At 42.0% G+C, this 25,771-nt stretch overlaps 1 protein-coding gene across 1 annotated transcript in view; it reads left to right on the top strand.

Moving 5' to 3' along the window:
- The window catches only part of CAMTA1 (calmodulin binding transcription activator 1), a 3,172,802-nt gene that overhangs the window by 968,385 nt on the left and 2,178,646 nt on the right, over positions 1–25,771 (top strand). The window contains exon 4 of the mRNA XM_078642975.1: positions 6,977–7,112. Within this exon, the coding sequence (XP_078499101.1) occupies positions 6,977–7,112 (136 nt within the window). The remainder of the gene's footprint in view (positions 1–6,976; positions 7,113–25,771) is intronic.

Here is a 25,771-nt window from a genome sequence, read left to right as displayed (position 1 = left end):
AAGCTTGTAAATGTCACCAGAAGCCAATATGACCTTACCCGGCCATTGGGCAAATGATGTCCTTTTTAAATTGCCAGGCTTTATTTGAGTTAGTCTAGAGCCTAAAACGTTCTTTTTGCAATCAGGGAAATGCTTATAAAGAGCAATATATTGAGCGCATTAGTAAACAAAGCAATATATGTTAATCTGCAGGTGGGGACTTGATTAATTTTGTCTTTAAAAAAGCATGATTTATTTAGAGTGTGAGACTTAAAAACTGCTATTGGCAAGGGTCAGGTAATAATTTACAGCTGATTACTCACATTTTTTAGTTTCTTTTAAATTCATGAGTAGAATGAGGGTGAACTCTAGGGAGTTTGGTCAAAACCTATCATTTGCTTGGATTATTCCAAGAGATTTTCAAAATGAGGGAATACATAGTGCTATAAGTAGTGAACAAGAAATCGGACAGAAGTACTTGTTTCTAGGCTTCCTAGTCCCATAGATAACCTGCGTAACTAATCTAGTTACCTTTTCAGAGTGTTGAAACACAATTCATTGTTGTACATATTTTTTGTGAATTGTGAGGTTTTTAAAAAATATTGTTTGCTGAATAAAGATAGCCAAACATGCACCATAGATATGTATTTTGGTAGCATTGTATTGTTCCTTTCAGTACTAAAATACTTCTACACATGGTTAACAGGTACCCCTTGTTATTGATGCACTTGTGTGACTTATCCCAGACAACCTCTGCAGAATCTCATCTTTGTAAATAGCTCAATCAATTTGATTGGTCAGCTCTTATCATTGGCTGGTGCTCTGTTTCCCTTTTATGCACATTAAAATGTTTATGTTTAGAATTGCACGCACACCATTCAGGTATCTACCACCTGCTGTTTGACCTGACAAAATATACCACTTTGTTGAATACATTTACTACACGCCTCATTTTAAGAAGCAGAAGTTTACAATGACAGGCACATCAAACAAAAAATACAATCTGATTTATTTTTTAATCTATCCCTTCCAGGTTGTGATTTTTGTAATATGCATAATATGCTTAAAAGTGGCACTGGGCATATAGGATTGCCATCTAAGTAAAAACAAGTAGACTATAACATTCATTTGTAACATGTAACAGAAATGATGACTGTGCCCTTTCTTTTGTTTTTTGAAATAAAAATAAATAAATAAAATAAAAATAAAAAGTGTCACTTGGGTACAGGCTTTCCATTTCCTAAAAAATTAAGATCTCCCAGATCAGGCCAACATCTCGACTTAGTAAGACAAGTTTAGTCTAAACAAAAGCCTGAAGAGAAGTTTTGAATGGAAACCTTAACGATAAGGTTGAGCCTTGTAATTGCGCATTTTCAGGCCTTCTATCAGATTTGGTGATCTACATACCCTTTTGCTGTAACCATCAATATATTCCTCACCGCGCTGCCAGTGTGTGTGGGAGATAAGCACCAATGACATACCTTCTACAGTTTTTTATCCAACAAGGAGAGGATGAATGATTGGGCCAATTTAGATTGGGTTCAAATTGCCTTCCTTTGTATGAAGATATACAAAATAAGACCTGCTGTTTTCCACGTCGAACAGCCCTGATACGCTGCCATCTTAATGAGACGGGATATTTCGATTTACGCTTTGCGAAAGGCCTCACCTGATCTTGTTTGACCATCTTTCACTCTTTTGCAAATAAAAACCCGGGAGCAATTACATTACCCAATGCACATAAGAGAAGGGATTTGCAATCTTTTCCAGGAAAATTCAACGTGAAGAACTCGTTCAAGAAAGCGGATAAGGCATATATTCTGTGCTTTCCCAAACAAGAAGAACATTTTGAGCTAATGTGTATATGATAGGGCATTGAGAGACAAGCTCTAAATATATATATTTTTTAAAACCCTACTCTGTGTGAATGAGTTTCGAGAAGGTCAAAAAATAGACAAACAATATCATAAAACAATATCTCCGTTAATGAGATCAACATGGTAAATTAAAATCAAAAAAGAAAAAATCAATACACAATAAACATATTCTTCACTTGAATATTGAAACAGAGTACCCCAGAAACATCTCAGGATTCACTATTTGAAGGAATCCTCTGTGCAGTTTTTATTTTCTGTTCATCGATGGAAGCAGCCCTCTATCCCTCATTACCTTGGTATACCGTCCTTAAGGACTTATCTAAGACCTTCTTAGCAGACCCTCACATTTAGGGAAATGTATTGATTTATTATTGTAGCAATTCAATGAATGCAGCTAAACAGGCAGAAAGGGCTCAAGCCCACAGTAATATATAAAACTAATGTACTCAAAATATTCAGAACATTTTATACCAGTGCAAAAGGGAGTGGGTGTTGAACTGCTCAGTGCAGTAAGTGACAACATTCTATTAGTAGTGAAAAGGCCCAGGGAAGTCAGCCCTGTTGCCGCAACATGTGGCGAGTACATTTTTCTGGGGCTGAGTCCAACACAAAATAGTTTTGACTCTACAAGGCCTGTATAACTATCCTACATCTCAGTCTTGAAGACTAATTCATGCTACTTTTCTTCAGAATAATGGATTGTTATCCATTTAAGGAAACACTATACTGTAAAGAATTAGTTTAATAACAGTGCTTAATTTGAGCAGGTGGTTTCCAGGACTCAGCACCAGCACTTAATCATCAACACTGGCACTTTTCATGAGCACCAGTTAAGGACACATTCACATTCACTTATGGTAGGCACGGGGAGATTACGTGATTTGCCCAGAATCACAGGATGCTGAGCCGACGCCTAGACTCGAACCTGGTTCCCCAGCTCTGAAGTCAGCAGTTCTGGCAATTATGCCACATCCTCTCCCCACTTTGTTTTAGGCAGCGCTTATAGGAGAAATGGGCTGGTGCAAGTTGGCTCCTGATGAGAGCCCTGACGCTTATTTTTTGACAAATTACCTACTGTTTAATAATGTACAGGTACCTTCTCAATGTTATCTAGCTGACCTTTCGTAAATAGCAATAGTGACCCAAAGATGCGAACTGCAAACATCAAAATTATAGTAGCTAGTGGACTAGAGCAATGTAGCATTTTTGGTTATAAAAGAACCTAACAAATTAGAAGACCTAGGGAACAGGTGCAGCCCATGCAGGTGAATCAGTGGGGCGGGGAGGGGGAGTCGACAGACGACGAGGTAAACTTATATTAAAAAAAATTAAAACCACTTACCTTGAGCTCACCGCAACACCGACTCTGCAATGCGGTGAGTGCACGGTAAATGTTTTTTTGTTTTTTTTATTTAAGTTTACCTCGTCGTCTGTAGACTCCTCATCCATTGTGCCTCCCCGTCTCACCGCACTGATCTGCACTGGCCGTGCATGGTTGGGAATGGTGTCAGTCGAGACAGCAAACTCTTTAAAACCATTCCGGTTGACTTGCGGTCATGGAGACATGCGACTCATATTTGGAAACCTCAAATTTTCATGCGATTAAAGAATGCACACAATACCATCTCTGCACAATACTATCACTACACAATACCATCACTGCACAATACCATCACTACTCCCTGCCCTTTACTTCCCAACCACTGTCTGTACATTGAAGCCCTGGTTTTGTATTACTTGCTTACATAATATGCTTAACTTTTGCCGCTTTGTTCAGCTTCCTACATCAAATTTTGTTGACCGGACTTGGTGCGATTAGTTTATAGGTGTGACTTCAGCTAAAGTTGTATGTTGTTGTATTTCTTTCTATCCTGACACTCCATAGCCAAATTACTGCGACTAATGTACCACTGTAAATTTGTGAACCTATTCCTTCCTGTCTGCCCTGGAGGTTTGGGTGATATTTTTTATTGTCACAAAAATATAATCCCCGCCACTGCACTTGCTGCAAATTTATGTGCACGGGTGAGCATTGGCCGCATTAATAGGATTAATAGGATGTCTGCATTTGTAGCAATGTTCTGGGATGACTCTAGTTGCCAGACCATCTGAAACTTTGCATCTAGAACTGGGGAGCCAGCAAACAAGGGCATTATCACTGAACTGCAGCTTGGATCCAATATCACTACAGCACAGGTGCAATAGTGGCATTAGTTTACATAGAGATAGTAGATGCTTTGCAACTCGCTGTTCTAATTGAAGTTACACGTAAGTAAATGTAGCAAAAACTGTTTTTCATGGGAAATCCTCCACTACTCATGGTACTTTTGCTTTGTCGGTGATGGCCAAGCATTCGACTATCAGACAATCTCCTTTGATATTTTATGTATTCATTAATTTGGACCCAACATTCGACAAGGTCATGTTGCGCTGCATTCCTCGTGCCTTATTGAACCAGGCATTAGCACTGGACTGTGGTGTGACCGGATATCCACATAAAAGTTGGGGTATGTTATATTGATTTTGGATCTATTCAAGAATTCTTATCTCACTGCACCATTCTTCCTATGCTGGGATGTGTACACAACTTTGAGATATACGAGTCTTGCGACATAACCCTATGTTGCCGCTCTCCAACTGGTCTTCCATGTTCCCTTGTTGTTTGATCAGTTTATTGTTGTGAAAAGGACCTTGTGAGAAATTAAAGCAAGACTTTTAGTATATCTCAACAGGTCTTGGGTTCGTAACAAGCACAACCTTGAAATGATCTCTGAGTATGTATATTCAGGAATCTGTGTTGACCAAGGGATAACTTGGCTTAATGGCTGCAGAAACACAATAATTCCAATGGCTGCTAGACTAGTCAAAGCAGAAAATAACTTTGAGGTTTCGTGTGATGGGGCTTTGAAGATTGGGTCTCCTTCTATGCAGATGATGTGCTCCTCTATATCCAGAAGTCAGAGTGGTCAGGGCCGAGACTTATGCAAACTGTAAATCCATAGAGATGCATCCGGCTCAAAGTTAAATAAGTCCACATATGTGCCGATCACCGTTTAACTGGATGGCATGCTAAGTTGCATATGGCTGGCGACTGCTTTAAATACTTATGCATGTTTATTTCAACTGACCCCCAAGCTAGGACTTGAATATAGGACAAGTAAGCATGTGACGCAAGGGTCTCACTTCCCGACTACTATATATACTCCAAATTTACTCATATTAGATTCTTCCAGACTTCTTCAAAGAACTGGAAGGCTCTCATCAAAACTTCCTGCCCAGTGGTCATCTGGTGATGATGTACAGTAAATGTGAACAGTCACCACATGAAAGTGGTAAGCTGAAGGTGTTGTTCACAGGAGTGGCCCGTGCAGGTAAGAGTGGTGGGGCGAGGTAGGGGAATTCGACAGATGACAAAGTACAATAAATTATTTATTTCATTTTCCCTCATCATCATCTATTGAGTCTCCCCCCGACCCTGCCCCACTGCTCTTATTTGCACAGACGGCTCCTGGTTGCTCATTAAATGTCTACAGTCACTACATGACAATATCCTGGGAGTAGTGAACATTTGACTTTATTACTAGGCAGTTCAACTGATCCCCTTAAATGACTGGCTAATTGGTGATGGGAGGATCCTGTCCATTAACTCGAAAACAACCTCTTTGAAGGGTTCAGAATGCTCAACCTGCTCTACAGCCTGCATGCTCCACACTCACTTCTGTCAGTCAGTAGAATCTGACTGGAGTGCAGGTGCAGACCCTGAAGTGGACTGGGTGGGGCAATACACGAGCACGCAAAACCTCTTTAAGGCTCAGAACATGGCTTGTACGCATGGCAAGATTGGATCAATTCTGGTCCTTAGATCTGATCGGGATTTTGAAACTCGGAGAGGTGTATAAGGAAAGTCATATGAGTGGCAGAAGATTTTGCATTAAATTAGTGCCAAGTCTAATGTTAGTTGCAATTACGAGATGTACTTGACGCGCACAAAAAAGACCTCACATTCTTTCCTGAAATTAATCCACTGCAGCCCAAATTAACCATGGAGTCACTGGCCAGAGAGGGTTCTCTGGAATCTATAGGTCAACGGTACACTGGTTGTAGGCCCTTCTCATCCTTCCCTTTCTTGAAACTAGAGAAGGTGTGAGAGGTACCAGGAGCAGCCCTGGCCTTTCAAAGCCAGCCTCGAAAGCCTACCAGGGAATAAAGACCTGTCTGGCGTTGGCAGTGCTCCAAGGGCCAGAGTACAGTTATACTGTCTCCTCAGACTTAGTACACAAGAACAGGGAGTGCCTCAAGAAACATGAAAGGATCTGGGGACCATGGTGGAACCGCTTCCAGGAAATAGGAATAGGCACATACAAGGGGCAAGAGAGTGACCGCAGAATGCTTAAGGTTTGCATAATTCATGAAATTGCTGCTGGACAATGTATCACTATTTTCAATTCGTTTTGTTCTTTCGACCTCAAAACTGATTAAAAGAGTTATAAAAAATGTTAACAGTAAGGTTGGGGGTTTGTCTACTGTTCCACTCATGAAGAGCTGTATGACCAAAATTGTCCTTATATTTTCTGTTCTTTTGGTTTTTCTCCGTTGATCTCCTTTGTGGTGTACTTATTATATCATGTGTATTTTCACCCATTAGCCCATTGTTCATTGTTTTTCATATTGTCATTAGAATGTGATTTTTTTTTATTGTTTTGTGTGTTATCAAAACGGACCATTAGTTGAGCACACTCTTTTATGTTTTTGCTGATAGTTCTAAAATCTAATAATACGTAGGAAAAAAAACATATAGGCACATCATCTTTCCTCTTTGCCTTCCTCTTTCTCTACTAAGCAGCAAATCCAGGGCACCATTGATGCACAAGGCATTGCGAAGAAGATATCCCAAGTCTATCACTGACACATTTAATTCATTAGGTACAAAAAACACAAGTACATTTGTGCGCGCCATAAACCATTGCCTGTGAGTGGCCATAAACTCTGAAAAATGATGATCTGCCAATTGGAGACAGGCTTATTGCGCTTTATGTTGCAACTTTTACTGGTCCTCCATATCTTTCTTCATAAATGTTTTTATTGTCTTCTCTCTGGTGATTTAACTGTCTTGCTTTCAGGCCACAGAATGGTTCTATGATCCTGTACAATAGGAAGAAGGTTAAATATAGGAAAGATGGATATTGCTGGAAAAAGCGGAAAGATGGAAAGACAACAAGAGAAGATCATATGAAGCTGAAGGTGCAAGGAGTAGAGGTAGGACAAGATTGTGTTTGCTTTTTAGAGATAACATGACATGTTAAGTTTAACGTTAAACGCATTTGACGATAAATTTGTAATGCAGAATATGATTTCTGTATACTGTTGCTATTATCACATCAATAACATTATAAATATGTCTATATTGATTGTTTATTAGAAAGCAGCAGCACTGCCCCTTCATTTCTTAAATAGTACACTGACCCTCACATACCTTAAATACTATTACTATGTTTGCCTTTATGCTCATGACTTATGCTCATGCCTTATGATCATGCATGTCTTTGAATGCCTTCTTTTTCCCTCAATTTAAATTATAATCAAGCTTTAAGACACTTTAAAAATCTGTCAAACTACCCCTCAAATGTTTCTTCCTATGATTCGATTATATTTATGACTTGCAATAAACTTTTAAAAATCCCAAACGCATAAATGTATGAACATTTTTAGATTCATGTGTGTACATTTAACCGTAAACTGGAGGAATATACCGGGTTGGAAATCCACCTGATAGTGTATTTATAAGGCTCCATGAACCTTAAAATACAGTTTTCTCTTACTATCGACACAAGACAATATTGTTTTTTGTTTGGAAACCTTTTCTCCTGTTGCCACTGCAAATCAGTCATGTCATTATGTATAACATTTTGAGATCAGAATCCACAAACCAGTGGATGAAAAGAATGTTGGAATGTATCCCAAAGCGCGCCAATGTTTATTTGTACCCCACTTGGCAGAAGAATCATGTTAGAGAATAAACTCTCTGCCATCTGAAATGACTGGAGAAGAGAAATACCTCAAAGAACAAAAGATGGTTGAACCTGCTTTATTGTATAGTGCATCTTAGAATGTATGTGATCCTAATCTCTCTCACTTCTGATAAATCAAGCTATAAACAATATGCAAGGGGCATCGATAGACTTCGAGAAACCAAACACATACAAAGTCATAGATAGATAGCCTCTGATATTAGATTGTTGTTTCGTATACCATGGCTTGAGCTAACATTTCTTTGTAATTTAGTGTAAACAGAATGTGGCTTGTGTATGCTTAGAAAAACATTCCAAACATGATTGTGATGCAATTACACGTTCTGTGTAATTTTGCTTAGATGTACTCATTCGGAAGAACTACTTAGGGGAAACAAGGCCGTTGGAAGATTGGTACTCCTTTTGAGAATAAAGTTATGTACAATTTGCAGTGGCCCCTTAATTGCACTGCAAATAGAATGTTCTACAATAAGCCTATTTAACTGCAAACTGCAAGTAAACATTTTTCCCAGCACATACTATAAACAGCTAAGTTGTGTTCTGAATAACTGCTTTCTTACAAATCACACATTTCTGTTACATTTTTGTATAATAATGATAAACAATTGATCAATGTGTGAAGCTTGTGCATTTGCAAACCAGATTTGATTAAACAGATGTAAAGAAGAAATGCACATAACATTTAATTAAATTAAACTATGTCTGAAAAGAGTTGGCCATCTAGTATGCTTAATATGTTTCAGTGTCAAGTTATGTTATTCCATGCATCTATATGGTGAAATATGGACTCTAAATTAATAGGCTACTTAAATTGGCTACACTCCTTATGACACTGAAATGACATTGTTGCATGCTGAACAAGCAACATCTATTCTAGTTCATCTATGGATCTGATATGAATTATATTAGGTGACCAACCAATAAACATGAGGTCAGCCTGGAATCGATTTGTTCATATTCAACAAGTGTATATTGACCTGTTTTGGCCTTTGATATTATCAGCCTTCAACAGGTTTTGAAACTATCAGCATTGACATCATTACAAAATACTTCTCTGTACCAATTTATGTTACACCTTTTTCAATTTCTGCAAAGCTGGCAAAGAAAAATAAGGAAATATCAATTAAACTAAATGTAATAGATTTTTAATTGAAATGATATGTTTGCTGCAACAAGATAAACTAGTTGAGATGAGTGACTTTAATAAATATCATTTGAGTGGTTTAATGCATAAACACTCTATGAATAAAACGACATTAACTATTTTCTCTGGGAGTAAAACGAATGTTTTGGGTTGTTCATTTAGGAAATGTTATTGGGAAACAATGTTATGCCTCCTTTGTTGACTAACAGATTGTTGGGTTCACAATGTATTAATGATTTGTCAATGCATCATACAGAGCTGAGACAAAATGTGTACTATGTGATTAATTCGAAATCCTGGACCAAATTAGACCTTTCATGCTAAAATAAAAAGTATGTGTATTTTGTTTATACAACTGCGGATATATAGTTTCACAGTTTCATAGAGGTTAAATTCAGTATCTCTATCGAAGCCAAATTTCAAATTGAGGTAAATCATAGCAAACCATAATAGAATATTACAATAAATATGTCATGAACAATTATGATGACTTGCACAAATTGAGGACACCAATATTTGCCTGTGAACAGCAAACGAATATGTCAAAGTGAAAAAAATATACCACTAGTACATTTTTCAGAAGCATTCCAGATTTCATCAGAAAGGAGATGTGGTCTTTATCCCCCACGACAGCCCATGTCGTTCCTCACAATCACTTCCTCTACTTCTATTACCTACAAACTATACTTTATTAAGGATTATCCGCAGTATAAATGTAGTATTTCACTATTATCCTTTCCACATATGGAATATGCCGGTGTATGTCCTTATCCACGAGACCTTATAACATTTAAGAAACACCCTGATTTAAAAAAAAAGATTTCTCATCTAGAACCTGACATTAAAGATCAAGGCATCAGATGTTCTCCAGAAAAAGTCTCCTGTGTCCTAAAAAGTTGCTATTAGCAAAACGTATTGCGTAAAGGCTTCTGTATCAAGGAACAATCCCTTCCTAATTGCTTAGGGATAAAGTGCCATGACAGACATATAGCATGAAGCAATCCTATCTGTCAAACGTACAGTGAAGCTCACGTAAAGCTATTGAACAAAGCTTCTGGGGTGCAGAATGTTAATTCAGTAGCATCTCCATGCCTTATGCATCTATTCCCTTTTAAGTGACCAGAAGTACTGATAATTCATTCAGTGCTTGATGGGTGCAGATACTTGTATAGTATTTTAAATTATATAAAATGCTGTAATCACCACCCTACAACAGGAAGAGTTTAACTTCCTTAACATGGTGCCCATGTATGGGCAATCTTTGGAACCTTAAAAAAAAGCATAGCACATGGGCATGCGCACTGTCACAGTTTCTGCGTGTAGAAGTCAACTTCCTGTAAGAACCTAATAAAAGGCCTAGTTATGCCCATATATTAGGACAGACCTCCTTTAAACTTATAGCAGATATATCCCACGTGCAACTTATTTAGTCCACTGTAAATCTAAAGAAACAAGTCCCAAGAACACCTGTATATCTTGTGAGATCTCAAGAAAACACTCTTGCCATCTTCTATTTTTGCTCATGTTTCCATTCTTGATTGTCTGTCTCCCTTATTCTCGCTTGCTCGTCTCCCCCTTCTGTTCACAGCAATGCTCTGTCTCTCAAAAAGATAGTGTCTTTCACAAGTAAAGGGGCCCCTATCCTGGGGCCTTCTGTCCCTGTAGTGGGGCCACTCCAACATTAAATAGTATTTTTCCTTTTGTGTAGTCAATATAATACTGACGCATGAATTTCATGGACATAAACTGTCACCTGGATGCAATGGGTCCCAAAAGGAGACCCCAATGAGATTGGCTGGAAGAATCAACACAAACAGAAAGGGTCGTCAACAAGGGTAGTGCTGCTGCTTACTACTGATCATGAATATTTTCTAAAATAATGTTGTTCTTTTCTGAAAATAAAGCTGTAATGTATCTCAATGGCGCCGTTGTTGTGTATGTTAAAATTGATATGTTAAAAGTGATTTTGGAATCAGTTGTATGTAGAGACAGTTATTTAGACAAACATGTAATGCTTGTTATCTGTGGCTCTGAACTTAGTGACTGACACCGTTTGCTAGTGTAACTAGTTGCTGTTATGTTTTGCTCCAAGCATGTGTCAGTGCTTAATTTGAGCCTGTGGTTTCCGGTGCTCGACACCGGCCTTATTTGTCAACACCGGTGCCTTTGACAATCTGCCAAAAGGTGGCACTGTCTGGCTACTTTAGAGATGACTACAACTGGTAATAATTAATTCAATATACATTAAAAAATTACTATTACCTGCTGCCTAAGCAATTCTTAAAGCTATGGAGGCCTAAAAAAGTCGGAATTGTCACACTTGTAGGAGTGTAATGGTTAGTAGTTGCACTGATTCTATTATTGGCAGGGCTGGCGGGGGCAATGTGTGGTGCAAGCTGTAGTGGCCTCCAGATAAAAACCTGGCACTGATTTTTCTTTTAACAAATTAAGCACTGGTAAAACTGCAGAATTGCTCGTCGTGAGATTTCCCAGATAACCCCAGGACGTAGAAATTGTGTGCTTCGTTTCCCTAATAGGCGTGCACACGAATGTGAAGTGGCTGTGTGAGGGCTGGTCCCCATCTCAAGTTATCGTATTTCACTAATCACTGTCACTGAATCATAATTCGGATTGTGCTGCGGCTCACCTTCCCCGAGTATTCTACTGAAAGATATGCAGTTTACCTGCTGAGATGTCACCTATATTTTCAAAGTCTATGTTTTTTTTTTTTACTTCATGTGATATTGGGAACTGCATACTCTCTAAGGTTTAGCACCAAATCATGCCAGAAGGTTCACCCTCCATGTGGAAACACTGTCTTACCCTTAAATATTATAATCCTGTTTCAGGTACATAGTTAATGTAAATTTTAAGTCACACACATAACTAGTAGCTACTACACCTGAATTTCCCTTGGTTATCACTGGCACTGCCCTTTCTGTTCCAATCTCAAAAGCCAGGAAGGCAGTGATAGGAATAGAAAATAAACAGAGCTCAGTGGCGGCCAACACAAATAAAAAGCGATGGGGCATGTGGAAGGGTGCGGGGCTTGCAAGAGGAGCAATGGGAATGACAGGGGGGTTAAAAAGAAATAAATAAAAAACGTACCTATATTTTTCACTCTTTTCTCTTACACAAGATATTCAGTAGCATCTAATGGACTGTCGAGGGTCTAAGGGTAAGACAAGGGGTTAACTCTATGATGTCATCATGGGCAATACGGTCCTTAAAGTCACTTCTGCTACCCCTGGCATTTTGGGGCATTGGAGTTCCATGTTTAGTCTATACTTAACATTCCAGCATCGGTTACAATGCTGGTGACTATATGGGCACGAAGGACTGTGATTAAGCCTGGTCCAGGGAAGAAATGTTGGTGATATGGAATTTTGTAACATCCTTCTTGGAAGATGGGCTGTGATGTAACACAAAATGATGAGCCCGCCATGCAGTATGTTGTGGGTGTGGCCCCTGAAACTCTTGTTTCTCGCATATATTCACAGGTCTTGTCTGACGGGGGGTTCCCCGGGTGGGTGGAGGGCCCATGCACTGCATGGGCTACAGAGGCCTGTGTTAGGTCCCTGGAAATGGGAACACAGCTGAGTTTTGCTGGGGGTGAGGTCTGTCTCCCTCAGTTGGTGGTGTCCTATAAGGTTACGTCACAAAAGTACACAACAGAAGGAAACCAGATAGTCCAGTTGAGGCCGGGTAAATACGTTATATAAGGCAACAATGTCTCAACTGGTAGTCACTTAAAAAGACAAATATCAGATATAACAGGTCAATGTCAAGCACATAGAAAAGGGAGACCACGAAGATTTTTTGGAAGACCAGGGAATTGGTTGGTATATTTGGAGGTAACAGTAGTTGTATCAGCACTACAGTACATTATTAATATGGTAACCCAAGGTACACCGTGCACAAAGGTGCTCGTGGAAAGTTGAACAGTGCAAGTGACAAGTGCAAAAGGTGAGATACCAGCGAACAACGGCGCAAAAGGGCAAATATAATAGATAGTTACAAAAACAGTAGAAATCGCGTTTTTACAGGATTTGCACTGTTTTTTGGAATGTGGTAAATAAATAAATAATACCCTATTTTTGAATGTATAAATAAATAACAGATAGCTCAATAAATAAGAGTCAAAATTCGAGGTAGTAGGAGTTTCGCAGGTTTATTACAGCATAAAGGACAGGAACAGGACAACCTGCATAGGAATAGGATGGCAGGGCCCAGCAGCGCTGCTGGTGTCAGGATCGGGACAAGGAAAAGGAATGACTTTTTTAATAACAGTGCATGAGCATATATACATAACGCAAACACATAGCATTACATTGCAATAGGCGTAGCAGTGGGTGGAGCAGAAGGTGTGACGCGTAGCAGTCGCGAAAGATAAGGGTGAAAAGAGGTGTAACAGGGCGTATACATAGACATGTGATGCAAACGTAACAGAATATGTCATGAATGGGGCGGAAACCATGGAGGGGGCTACCTAAGGAGCCGGGACCTCTAACCTGATGGTGCGCGCAAACTAGCAATGACGTATCACTAGGTGAAGCTGGGGGCTATGAACTCTGTGCTAGGAGCAGAGACTGAAGTCTGGAGAGTCAGGGCGACATGTACCTAAACAGTATCTAGTATCTGATGTTTAGAGAACATGTTGATATAAACTAGAAGTCAGGAGGGGAAAGGCTGACTTGATTCTAAGACTGGACCATGCATTATTCTACATGTAGTGCGTGATGAAGAATATTAAATGACCATTAAATGCAGTATTTCTCTAACGTGGAGACGTGAAGGCTAGACAATGACGGAAACTATTGATGCGGTTCAGTAGCTTAGGAATGCAGAGAAGGAGGACTGGACTGATAACTGGAACTATAACATACTTTTGGCAGACTCAGAGGCAGAGCCAGGCTGAACCGGGCACTGTGAGGCAGGAAGTAAGTGAAGGGTCGAGGATACAGGTGGGGGCTGTATCGCTCCTCAGCGAGGTTCAGGAGACAGGAGCTGAATCTGGTGTCCAGGCCCTTTTGAGGCCTAGAAACGGGGACTTTACAATGGAATAACGTGCACACTGAGAAACGTGGCAACGTAGCTTTACATAGGCCTGATATTCGTAGTATTCACGAGGACTGGAAACTGGCATATTAGAGGTGGACACAACTATAATTGCGTCATTAATCGAACATGGGGAATGCATATGCATATTTAATCATGCACACATAACACATGATGGATGACACGTAGGGACACAGAACATGGCAAAATTTACTTTTCCACATTCCCTCCTTGTCACTACGTTTCCATCAGGAAACATCAATTTTCATGATACCGTCTATCATTTCATACAGTATCATTTGCTCGTCTCGAATTATCTTGGAACGGGATTTAGAACGGGGCTTGGGACTAGGAATACAAGAGGTAGCACAAATGCCGCAAATCGCAGGGCCACATTGTATACAGAGACAGCAGCTGAATGTGATCGCTACTGCAATACCTAGGAAGGACAATATTTTCCATCCCCATGCGGAAATTATATTCCAGAACCAACCGGACCATGTCCAGGTGCCTGGATCTTGGTGTAACAGATGGGCAATTTTATGGAGTCTGGTTATAGCTGAATAAACAGACGGCGCGTTATTTGGAATGAAAATGCAGCAACTAGATCCGATGACTCTACAGGCCCCGCCCCTATCGGCCAGTATGACGTCAAGGACGAGACGATTCTGTAAAACGACAAATCTCATAGCAGATTGCTCTTCAGTTAAGTTACCTAGAGCAGAGGCAGTCTCATTTACTACAGCTTCGAGGGTTCTGGTTAACCTACGGATTAGCTTACTATTCTGGATAGGTCCTATAAAGAAAAAGAAACCTCTGTTGAAATCTGTATACTGTTCTAGAGTAGTTTCAGTATAATCGACAATTGGGGACTCCCTTCTATGTCTAATGTGTACTAGATGTGTGTTTCTATGATAATCAGGTGGGGCTAGAAAAACAGGTGGCAGTAGGAAGGCAATGTAACAGGTTCCCTCCCAATCGAGGGGCAGACGAACATATGCAGTTTGACCACAAATAAAATAAGAATGACGTGAAGCTTTGAAGATAGATTTCCCACTGTCACTATACTTGACAATAGTAGTACAATCACTATGTCCTACATGTACAGAACCATAATTTCGGACACATAATTCGCCTTTGACTGGTAGTACTGAAATAGCAGGTAAGTCTGGAGTAGTATCAGACTGAACATTCAAGACCATGAAATTCGAAGAATAATTACCTAAATTATACACTTCATTTTCTAGATCTAACCCTGTTCTGTGGGGATGACCTTGCTTGTCTGGAAAACATGTACTGTTAAGAAAAGACATATCCGTTGAGGATGACGTTAACGTGGACCATGCTCCACACGAACCATTATGTGAGAATGGATAAGGAAAAAGTGGCAGAACTCCCTTCGGTGTCTGGAAAGGGGGGAGTCGACCACACACCCAACAATTAGTGGCATTGCTGGTCTGATGTGAGTAATGTAACATGCGGATGAATGAGTTGTTTCGCATAGCGAGGCGGTAAGAGAGTTCATGAGGAGGCAGATCACTAAACGTGTGCTCTACTGTAGCATTAGCAGACTTATTTACATGAAGAACTGGGAAATACAAGAAAAATGCATAACTGGTGCAGGAAATCATAATGCTGAGAAACAATATGAAACATAGAAAAACGATACATCGAATTGAGTTTTGACTAACTCTCTCACTATGGGGGTCTATTTTATACATGTCAGAAACAGTCTAACCGTTTCACCTAGGGGAGGACTTAGACAATCAAACTGACTGACTTATTTTACTAGACCGGAGTTTTAACTTATACTCCTGTTGCGGAGTTTTCTCTAACAGGGGAGGGTTTGTAGCAATGTCTTTTGCGGGACAGTCCTTGAGAACAATGCTTTGGCAATCCTTCAAATCCTGGGAAATGTTCTTTAAGACGGGTTTCAGTCCATTAAATTGTTTTACATGAGAAAGGTGCACCCAGCCTTTGCGACCTTCCAACTTCACGGCTGTACGGGTGGTGAGGAGGACCTGTCGGGGCTCTTTCCAGCGAGGCTCCAGCGGACTTGATCTGTCAAAATTCCTCACCATCACCATGGATCCTGGAACGATTTCATGCGGTGCCACCTCGGTGTTGTCTGGAAATGCGGCGGCAACCTGTGAACGACATGAGTTGAGGACAGACATCAAGGAAGCTAGGTAATCTGTCAGCATATTACTTGAAACATCGGTAATACTTCGGGGTCTAGGAGTACCCCACATGTTAGGGGGGCGGCCGAATACGACCTCGTACGGGGACAGACCTGATCTGGAATGTGCGACCATGCGCATATAAAATAAAGCAACTGGTAGAGCTACCAGCCAGTCCACACCTTTCTCTTTACATACTTTGGCAATTCGGATTTTCAGAGTCTGGTTATGTCTCTCTACAAGACCGGCTGCTTCAGGATGGCGTACACAATGAAACTTCCACTGGTACCCTAACAACAGGGAAACATGTTTCATCAACTCAGATGAGAATGGCTGACCGTTATCAGAATATACGACTCTAGGGAGTCCATAACGGGGGAAGAACTCACGAACCAACTGCTTGGCAGTGGTCGCGGCTGTGTAATCTGGGACTGGATATGCTTCTGTCCACCTGGACAAAGCGCATACAACTACAAGAACATACTTGAAACCTCGACATCGCTCCATCTGAATATAATCCATCTGGAGGACTTCAAAAGGGTGGTCAGGGGGCTGGAATCCACCTTGTTCCACCGGGACACTTTTACCTGGATTAAACTGACAACATATCATACAGGTACGGACTTTCTGCTTGGCTGCAGCTCGTAAATGCTTGTTGAACCAAATGTTCTGGATACTGTCTAACATGGCTTTTTCTCCTAAATGTGCTGGACTATGTGCGGTATTAATAATGACTTGAACCATAGAGTCGGGGAGAAACCATGTGGCTCTACCCTTTGTTAACCATCCTTGATCTGTCTGGACCCCTCCTTGTTCGGACCATTTCTTGATTTCTTTGGGAGTAGCATGTAACTGGATATCTATGACATCTTGTGTAGGGTCCTTAACTGTCATGCATGTAATCGGATCTGGAGTGTGTGTCATGTTAACTGGAATGTCTAGAGTCTGTGCTGTGAGCTTGGCTGTGCGATCTGCTAGATCGTTACCTTGAGAAATAATGTCAGTAACTTTCGTATGTGCTTTACATTTCATGATAGCGATAGATGTCGGTAAATGTATGGCATCTAACAGAGCTTGAATAAGGAGACCATGCTGAATCTTGGTTCCATGAGAAGTCATGAAACCTCTCTCCTGCCAGAGCACTCCGAAGTCGTGTACAACTCCAAATGCGTAGCGTGAATCTGTGTAAACATTAACTTTCAAGTTCTTGGCGTGTATGCAGGCTTGTGTCAGAGCAACTAGCTCTGCTGCTTGAGCGGACAGGGTATCAATACGGTGTGTTTCAATAACTTCAGTGTCAGTAGTCACTGCATACGCGGCGACTAGTTCTCCTGTACTAGTTCTCAGGCATGAACCATCCACATAAAGTGTCAGGTCGGGATCTGGTAACGGAGTATCTGTCAGATCTTGTCTTGGCTTTGTCGTAATGTTAACTACTTCCACACAGTCATGTGTGGCAGAATTCGAAGTAACTGATGGTAACAATGTAGCAGGATTTAAAATGTTGCAGCGTCTGATTTCTATGTGTGGCTGGAACAGTGTCAATTCATAACCTGTTAAACGTGCAATTGTCAAGTGCTGAGTTTGTGTTCGGTTTAAAAGAACTTCCACGGAATGTGGAACTTGTACTGTCAAGGAGTGTCCTAAGACTATGGAATCACTTTGTCTGATAGCTAGTGCTGTGGCTGCAACTGACTTGAGGCACGCAGGCAGAGCCTGGGCTACAGGATCTAATGTGCTCGAAAAATAAGCACAGGGCTTGTATTGTCCTGCCTGATCTTGTGTGAGAACAGATAATGCTGTACCTTCGCGTTCAGTAACGAAAAGTGTAAAAGGCTTACTGTAGTTCGGTGTAGCTAGAACTGGAGCTTGGCATAGAGCTTTCTTTAACTCATTGAAACTAAGTGTATGTTCAGATGTCCAAGGGAGGACAGTCGATACGGCTGCCTCCTGTGTCGTTAACTGTATCAGTGGCTTGGCTAGAAATGCATACTGAGGAATCCATTGTCTGCAGTAAGAAGTAAGGCCAATAAAAGCACGTACCTCCTTCTGGGTCTTGGGCTGAGGAAGACTCGCTATTAACTGGATACGGTCTGGTGTCAACTGTCTACCCCTCTTGGACAGTAAGTGTCCTAAGTAGACCACTTGCTGGACACAGAATTGAAGCTTAGAAGGGGACACCTTGTGCCCCATCTCGGCTAGGAAATACAGAACTGTCAGTGATGCTCGCTCGCAAGCACGTTCAGAACGGGCTGTGATCAGTAGATCATCGACATACTGGAGCAGGGCAGTGTCAGTTGGCATGTGAATGTTGTCTAGTTGTCTCTTGAGTGCTTGACTGTAAATACTAGGACTTTCTGTGAAACCTTGAGGAGCTCGTGTGAACATATAGCTCCTTCCATTTAAACAAAATCCGAAAAGGAACTGGCTGTCTGGATGAATAGGAACACTGAAAAATGCGTTCTTGAGGTCTATGACAGTGAAGAACGTGGCTTCGGAATCAATGGCCGTCAATAGGGAAGAGATGTCTGGGACAACTGGGTACTGCGGAATAATACATTTATTAAGCTCTCGTAGGTCAATCACTAATCGATATACTGGGGGTGCATTTGGATCAGTACGTTTCATGACTGGAATGATCGGAGAATTACATACATTGGAGTCAGTTTCTACAACCACTCCTTGAGCCATGAGCTCGTCAATAATTTTGGATAAGGCTGCTACAGCCTCAGGTGGCAATCTGTACTGTCTGATTCGTGGTAACACTACACCTGGCTTGAGAGTCACACGATAGGGTGTGATTTGCATGTAACCTACATCAGTTGGACCTTGCGCCCATAAGTGCTGCGGGACATTAGACAGTCTTGAATCAAAATCTCGTAATACATAGTGACCCTTAAAGTCACGTAGGAACAATCGTATTCCCTCTGGGGAACAGCATATAACTGCACCTAACTCTTTCAGTGTTTTAATGCCTAATAGATTTTCTGGACATGACTTAGTAAGTAACAGATCAGTAGTGCGGGACAATGGACCTACTTCTAGAGAAACTGGTTTTGAAATCTCATTTATGATAGGTTTTCCTGAAAATCCAAGGGAAACATTTCTTGAGCCTGAGAGCGGAGCCCCTGGAACTTCGGCGTGACTAATTGTGGTCCTACTTGCCCCTGTATCAATCAAAAACTTTCTGTCTTTCCCTAATACTTGACTGTGAACATAGGGACCTTCTTGATCTACAGGTATCTCGATGAGAGGCAAGCCTACCTCCCTCTCTAGGCTGTTTCATGAATACTGCTGGTACTCTGGATACTCAGACTGTGCATACTGGTACATCTGCGATGTAACATGCTGTGTTGCAGCAATAGGCTGCGGTGCGGTAACTGTCTGTTGTGCATTCTGTGGCTGAGGAATCTGTGAAACTTGTTCTTGTCTAGGCGGACGTGGTCTTTCTTTAGTCTTACCAGTAGCTATGTTGTGTTTCAGAACTGCACACTCATTTATAAAATGACCTGGCTGTTTACAATAATTGCAGTTCCCTTTAACGGGAGCTGCAGGATGACTGGCTTGATTCGGACCCCTCTTCTGACTGTCTTGAGGAACAGATTGTGCAACTAGTACTTTCATCTTCGTGTCTTTCATACGTTTTCTTTCGTGTTCTTGTTCTTCTCTGATTCTATTCTGGTGGTATTGAAGCATCTGCAACATCTGGGACGGGGTATTAGCTTGCCAGGTACTTTCGACTTTCAAAACTCGATTTTTAATTTGTGGGCTTGAATTCTCGACTAATTTAGTAACAAAAAGGTGAGGGTATGACTCACTACTTGTCTTGAGGCCACTGTTGATGCTAAAACATTTTTCAAATCTAGAATAAAAATCACTAATATCTTCGTCTTGTTTCTGTTTACAGGCTGAGATTGCATCCCAGTCTTCTTTTCTAGTTGTCAATAATCTGGGTAAAACTTGTATTAATAATTCAGGTAATTCTTTACATTTATCTCCAAGACCGGTACCTGGTACTCGTGCCTTATCTTCAGCTTCTAGAACTGCCCAATCGATCTTTTTCTCTCCCACCTCCCATTCTTTTTCCTTGAGCTTTTCATACACCCCTGCGGGCAGCAGAACCTTTAACATTTTAATTATATCTGGATACGTGTATTCTCCCATACGGAGCATGTCTTTTAATTCTCTATGGAACCCTGCTGGATCTTTATCATGACAGGGAATTAATTTCTTCATCTCGAGGAGTTCCATCTTTGTAATCGGAGTGTAAACGAACACTCGTTCTAGTTCGCCACCCGTTCCTCTGACTGGGTGGACTTCTCGTAACGGATTCTGTCTCTCCATGTAAAATGGTTTACTTTCTGGGGGTGAGACATGAACAAAATGCGGATTCAAAAACGTTCTATATTTGTGGCGCTGTTCTAGAATGACACTAATTAAATCGGTACCTAGACCTTTCCATCTATACTGGAGTAACTCGTTCAGGACATCATGTAGCGGACCTGGATCAGAGTGTTGACCCTCATACAAAGTAATGAGGTGCTGAATCATATACATACCCACCAGTCGTTGTTCGGCTGGGGGCATTTTCAGAAACATTTGTGCCACTATTTCGTCTGGAAAAGTGATAGAATCAGTAATCCATCGGACTGCTGATCGGGCTAGTTCTTGTTCATGCATGGTACTTAACTCACTGTAACCGATTCGTGATTTCAGAATGTGATCGGTAGCTTGAAACACTTGTTCTAGTGATCCTTGTTCTGGTGCTGGAGAATGAAAAATAGACTTGTGTTCTAGGCGTAAATGGCGATCTGGAAATCTAGATTTTCCTACATACGCTATTCTGGCGGGATTCTCGTCGTCTATCTCTTCCGGATCAGAGTTACTTTCTTTCTCGCTTACTTGTGCTGCTTTACGCTGTTCGTGTAACTTTATTATTTCTCTACGGATTTTCTTGTACATACTCTCCATAGCACCGACGGTCTTGTGCTTACCCTCGGCTATATTATCACTCCACCTTGTCAGGATTTTCATTTCAGCCGGATCTTTAGACGGGTAATCTTGTTCTCTTATTAGACAATTGATCAGAAACTTTAATATCATGAGCTGGATCTCGGCTTTCCTTTGAGACATGGCCTCGCTAATACTTTCTGGATCATCCCCTGTACGGATGAAACAATATATTCTGTCTAGATCTTCTTTCATATTCGGTAAGGTGACTAGATACTCGGCCACCTTTCTTACGCGGAATGAATATAAAACCATATTATCCTCGCCTGGGACTGGATCATAGCCGCATTCGGCAAGGGATTTTCCTATTTCTGCTACAGTCTGATGTCTGGGCGTACGCTGTGACGCTTGTGCATGTAATTCGGCTGTCGTTAAACGCTTGTGTGGCGGCGGGGTTTGAGGAGTACCTCCCCCTGCGGCCCCTAAACTAGAGTCATCTACTGAGGCTCTTCGTCCTGGCAGAGTGGGAAATGGAAATGTAGGCTGGACTTGTATGACGGGCTGGACCGGGGGTACCGTAACAGGTACTCCGGTGTCTGGAGGAGCGGGAAGTGCCTGATTTACAGGGACTGGCGGAGCGCGAACAGGATTTGCATATTCTGGGACTGTGTCGTCCAAATAGGACGAAATAAAAATATCAGCTGCGGTCTGTTTGTGACGTAGCTTGGTCGGAACTAATGGTGGCGGGAAATTACTGGATGCCTCTGGGGTCGCTTTTGGCAAGCCCTCGGCAAAGAGAGGATACATACCCCTATTAAGGGCATGCCTCTGTCTGTCTGACTGTTCGGCTTTGACTTGTTCACCTATCTCGATTAGTTCTTTTTCTTGTGCTCGTTCTAAGGATTCTCTACTTAATTCTGACTTTCTGATTTCCTTTTCAGTTCTTTTATGAGCTTCTTTGCGCCATAACTCGATGGCATCTTTCTGTGACTGTCTGGCTTTCTTTTTCCATAATGCTTCTTCTACTCGCATGATGCATTCGGCATCCCATGTACCCGATACGGGCCATCTATACTTTTCTTCTAACTGTTTGGTATACTCTACCCATAAATCTAGATACAATATGGCGCTTATGCCATGCTTCTGATACATAAAATGACCTGGACTGTCCCTAGGCGGAACTGGAACTGCTGCTTCCAGCAGACCCTTTCTGGTTTTTAACTGACGTAATTTCGAAAAGAGCGGCATGACTGAACTATAATCTAGACACAATACAATACACAATAAACACGATACTTATTCCCCATTCATACCACGACATTAAAATACATGAAGAACATTTAAAAATAACAGTTCGAACAGAGTACTACCTGGAATACGGAACACAGAATACATGAATTTTCTCGAGAACAGAACTGACTAGAACAGGAACTAGATGCACTGCTGAAACAGTACGAAACTTACCGGTCTCATAAAGAGACACGTCAGGACCCGCATCCACCGAAGTGGACACTTCGTTTGTGGGTCTGTGTACCACCAACCCACGGACCAGAGTAAATTAAATTGACCCTGTCTAGATACCACCCCAGTAACGGTACTCACCGGGCAGCAAGAACGGAAGGCCTCGGACTGGACTGGACTGCTACGACGACGGACGACGAACTTCGGACTTCAGTTACGGGTGGACCTCCGGATACCTCGGACCTTGGACTCTCGGCTTGGGCTCTGGTCGGGACTCGCCGCGTTCCTCCACCGTCTCGTTTGGATGCTGGACCGCCTCCTCCGTCTCCTCCGTGGGCCTGAGGGATACTTGAAGCAGAAATATCTGCCGGTGCGCAGAAGAGTTCCGTCACGACTGCAGAGGGTCAGGGGGCCGGCGTGGCTTCACCGACGCGTGGGGAAAGGGCAAGTCCCTGTTCGGGCGCCATTATGTGGTAAATAAATAAATAATACCCTATTTTTGAATGTATAAATAAATAACAGATAGCTCAATAAATAAGAGTCAAAATTCGAGGTAGTAGGAGTTTCGCAGGTTTATTACAGCATAAAGGACAGGAACAGGACAACCTGCATAGGAATAGGATGGCAGGGCCCAGCAGCGCTGCTGGTGTCAGGATCGGGACAAGGAAAAGGAATGACTTTTTTAATAACAGTGCATGAGCATATATACATAACGCAAACACATAGCATTACATTGCAATAGGCGTAGCAGTGGGTGGAGCAGAAGGTGTGACGCGTAGCAGTCGCGAAAGATAAGGGTGAAAAGAGGTGTAACAGGGCGTATACATAGACATGTGATGCAAACGTAACAGAATATGTCATGAATGGGGCGGAAACCATGGAGGGGGCTACCTAAGGAGCCGGGACCTCTAACCTGATGGTGCGCGCAAACTAGCAATGACGTATCACTAGGTGAAGCTGGGGGCTATGAACTCTGTGCTAGGAGCAGAGACTGAAGTCTGGAGAGTCAGGGCGACATGTACCTAAACAGTATCTAGTATCTGATGTTTAGAGAACATGTTGATATAAACTAGAAGTCAGGAGGGGAAAGGCTGACTTGATTCTAAGACTGGACCATGCATTATTCTACATGTAGTGCGTGATGAAGAATATTAAATGACCATTAAATGCAGTATTTCTCTAACGTGGAGACGTGAAGGCTAGACAATGACGGAAACTATTGATGCGGTTCAGTAGCTTAGGAATGCAGAGAAGGAGGACTGGACTGATAACTGGAACTATAACATACTTTTGGCAGACTCAGAGGCAGAGCCAGGCTGAACCGGGCACTGTGAGGCAGGAAGTAAGTGAAGGGTCGAGGATACAGGTGGGGGCTGTATCGCTCCTCAGCGAGGTTCAGGAGACAGGAGCTGAATCTGGTGTCCAGGCCCTTTTGAGGCCTAGAAACGGGGACTTTACAATGGAATAACGTGCACACTGAGAAACGTGGCAACGTAGCTTTACATAGGCCTGATATTCGTAGTATTCACGAGGACTGGAAACTGGCATATTAGAGGTGGACACAACTATAATTGCGTCATTAATCGAACATGGGGAATGCATATGCATATTTAATCATGCACACATAACACATGATGGATGACACGTAGGGACACAGAACATGGCAAAATTTACTTTTCCACAGGAACCACGATGACGCCTAAAAAAGCGCTGAAAAGTCGACGGCATTTCAACTCGGATCATTTCAGGTCATCATCAGGACTGGGTTACTTAAAGTTGGCTGGTGCTGTAGAACAGGTAACCCGAATGACTTAGCACGACGGTATTTCATGACTGGAAGCTATCCAGGTGGGTTTGGGCCAGCATGGTGTGTAGGATGTGATAATCAAGGAGCCCGGTATCAAGTGAATCCTTGGGTTCGAGGAAGCAGTATAGCATCAGAATGTGTGAGGGAGAAATTCAGTATGTTCGGATATCGTCATAATCCTTGGGCTGGGAGTATCAACCATGCCCAGTAAACGGAAACGGAGTGAGGCCAATCCGTAGCTCAATTGAAGTGAGTTCCAAGCTTCTTGGGGCAGAATGAATCCAGGTGCACCATGAACACGGTTGCCTAAGGGTAAGGAGGGTCTCTGGGCGTATTAAGTATTCGCGCTGGGTAGTCATGTGAGAGTGAAGGGGAAAAGACTAGAACGGCACCCAAGGGAGGGGAGGTGCCCCGGGGGTAATGAACGGAGATGGCCGAAGCTAGGAAAGGGCTCAAGATTTGCACTGTTATTTGGAACCACAATGACGCCTAGAGAAGCGCTGAACAGTCAACGGCATTTTGACCCGGATGATTTCAGGTCATCATCAGAACTGGGTTACTTAAGGTTGGATGGTGCTGTAGAACGGGTAACCCGAATGGCTCAGCATGAAGGTAATTCACAAATGGAAGGTATACAGATTGGTACGGGTGAGCATGGTGTGTAGGATGCTATAATAAAGGAGCATGGTATTGAGTGAACCCTTGGGCTCGAGGAAGCAGTATAGCATCAGAATGGGTGTGGGAGAAATTCCGCATGTCCGGATATCATAGGAATCCATGGGCTGGGAGTATCAATCATCCCCAGTAAATGGAAATGGAGTGAGACCGATCCGTAGTTGAATTGAAGTGAGTTCCAGGATTTTTGGGGGCGGAATTAATCCAGGTGCGCCATGAACATTGATTACAATGATATCCAAACATACTGACTTTCTCCCTCCCCCATTCTGATGCTATACTGCTTCCCCGATCCAAGGATTCACACGATACCGGGATCCTTGATTATCGCATCCTACACACCATGCTGACCTGAACCCATCTGGACACCTTCCATTCGTGAATTACCTTTGTGCTAAGTCATTCGGGCTACCCGTTCTACAGCACCATCCAACTTTAAGTAACCCAGGGGCATATTATCAAGGGGGTTTATCTCCGCTTTTTTGGCTTTAAAAGCCAAGAAAGCGGAGATAAAATTATCTCCCTATTACCAAGCTGTCGCTAACACCAGTTAGTGACAGCTAATAGGAGATAGCGACCATCTTGGGCCCCGCTTTGCATGTCAGTGATAT

The sequence above is a fragment of the Lissotriton helveticus genome, chromosome 5_1 (genome assembly GCF_964261635.1).
Source record: "Lissotriton helveticus chromosome 5_1, aLisHel1.1, whole genome shotgun sequence".
NCBI classification, from domain to species: domain Eukaryota; kingdom Metazoa; phylum Chordata; class Amphibia; order Caudata; family Salamandridae; genus Lissotriton; species Lissotriton helveticus.
The sequence above is the reverse complement of the archived record's forward strand: the minus strand, read 5'-3'. Positions and strand labels throughout refer to the sequence as shown.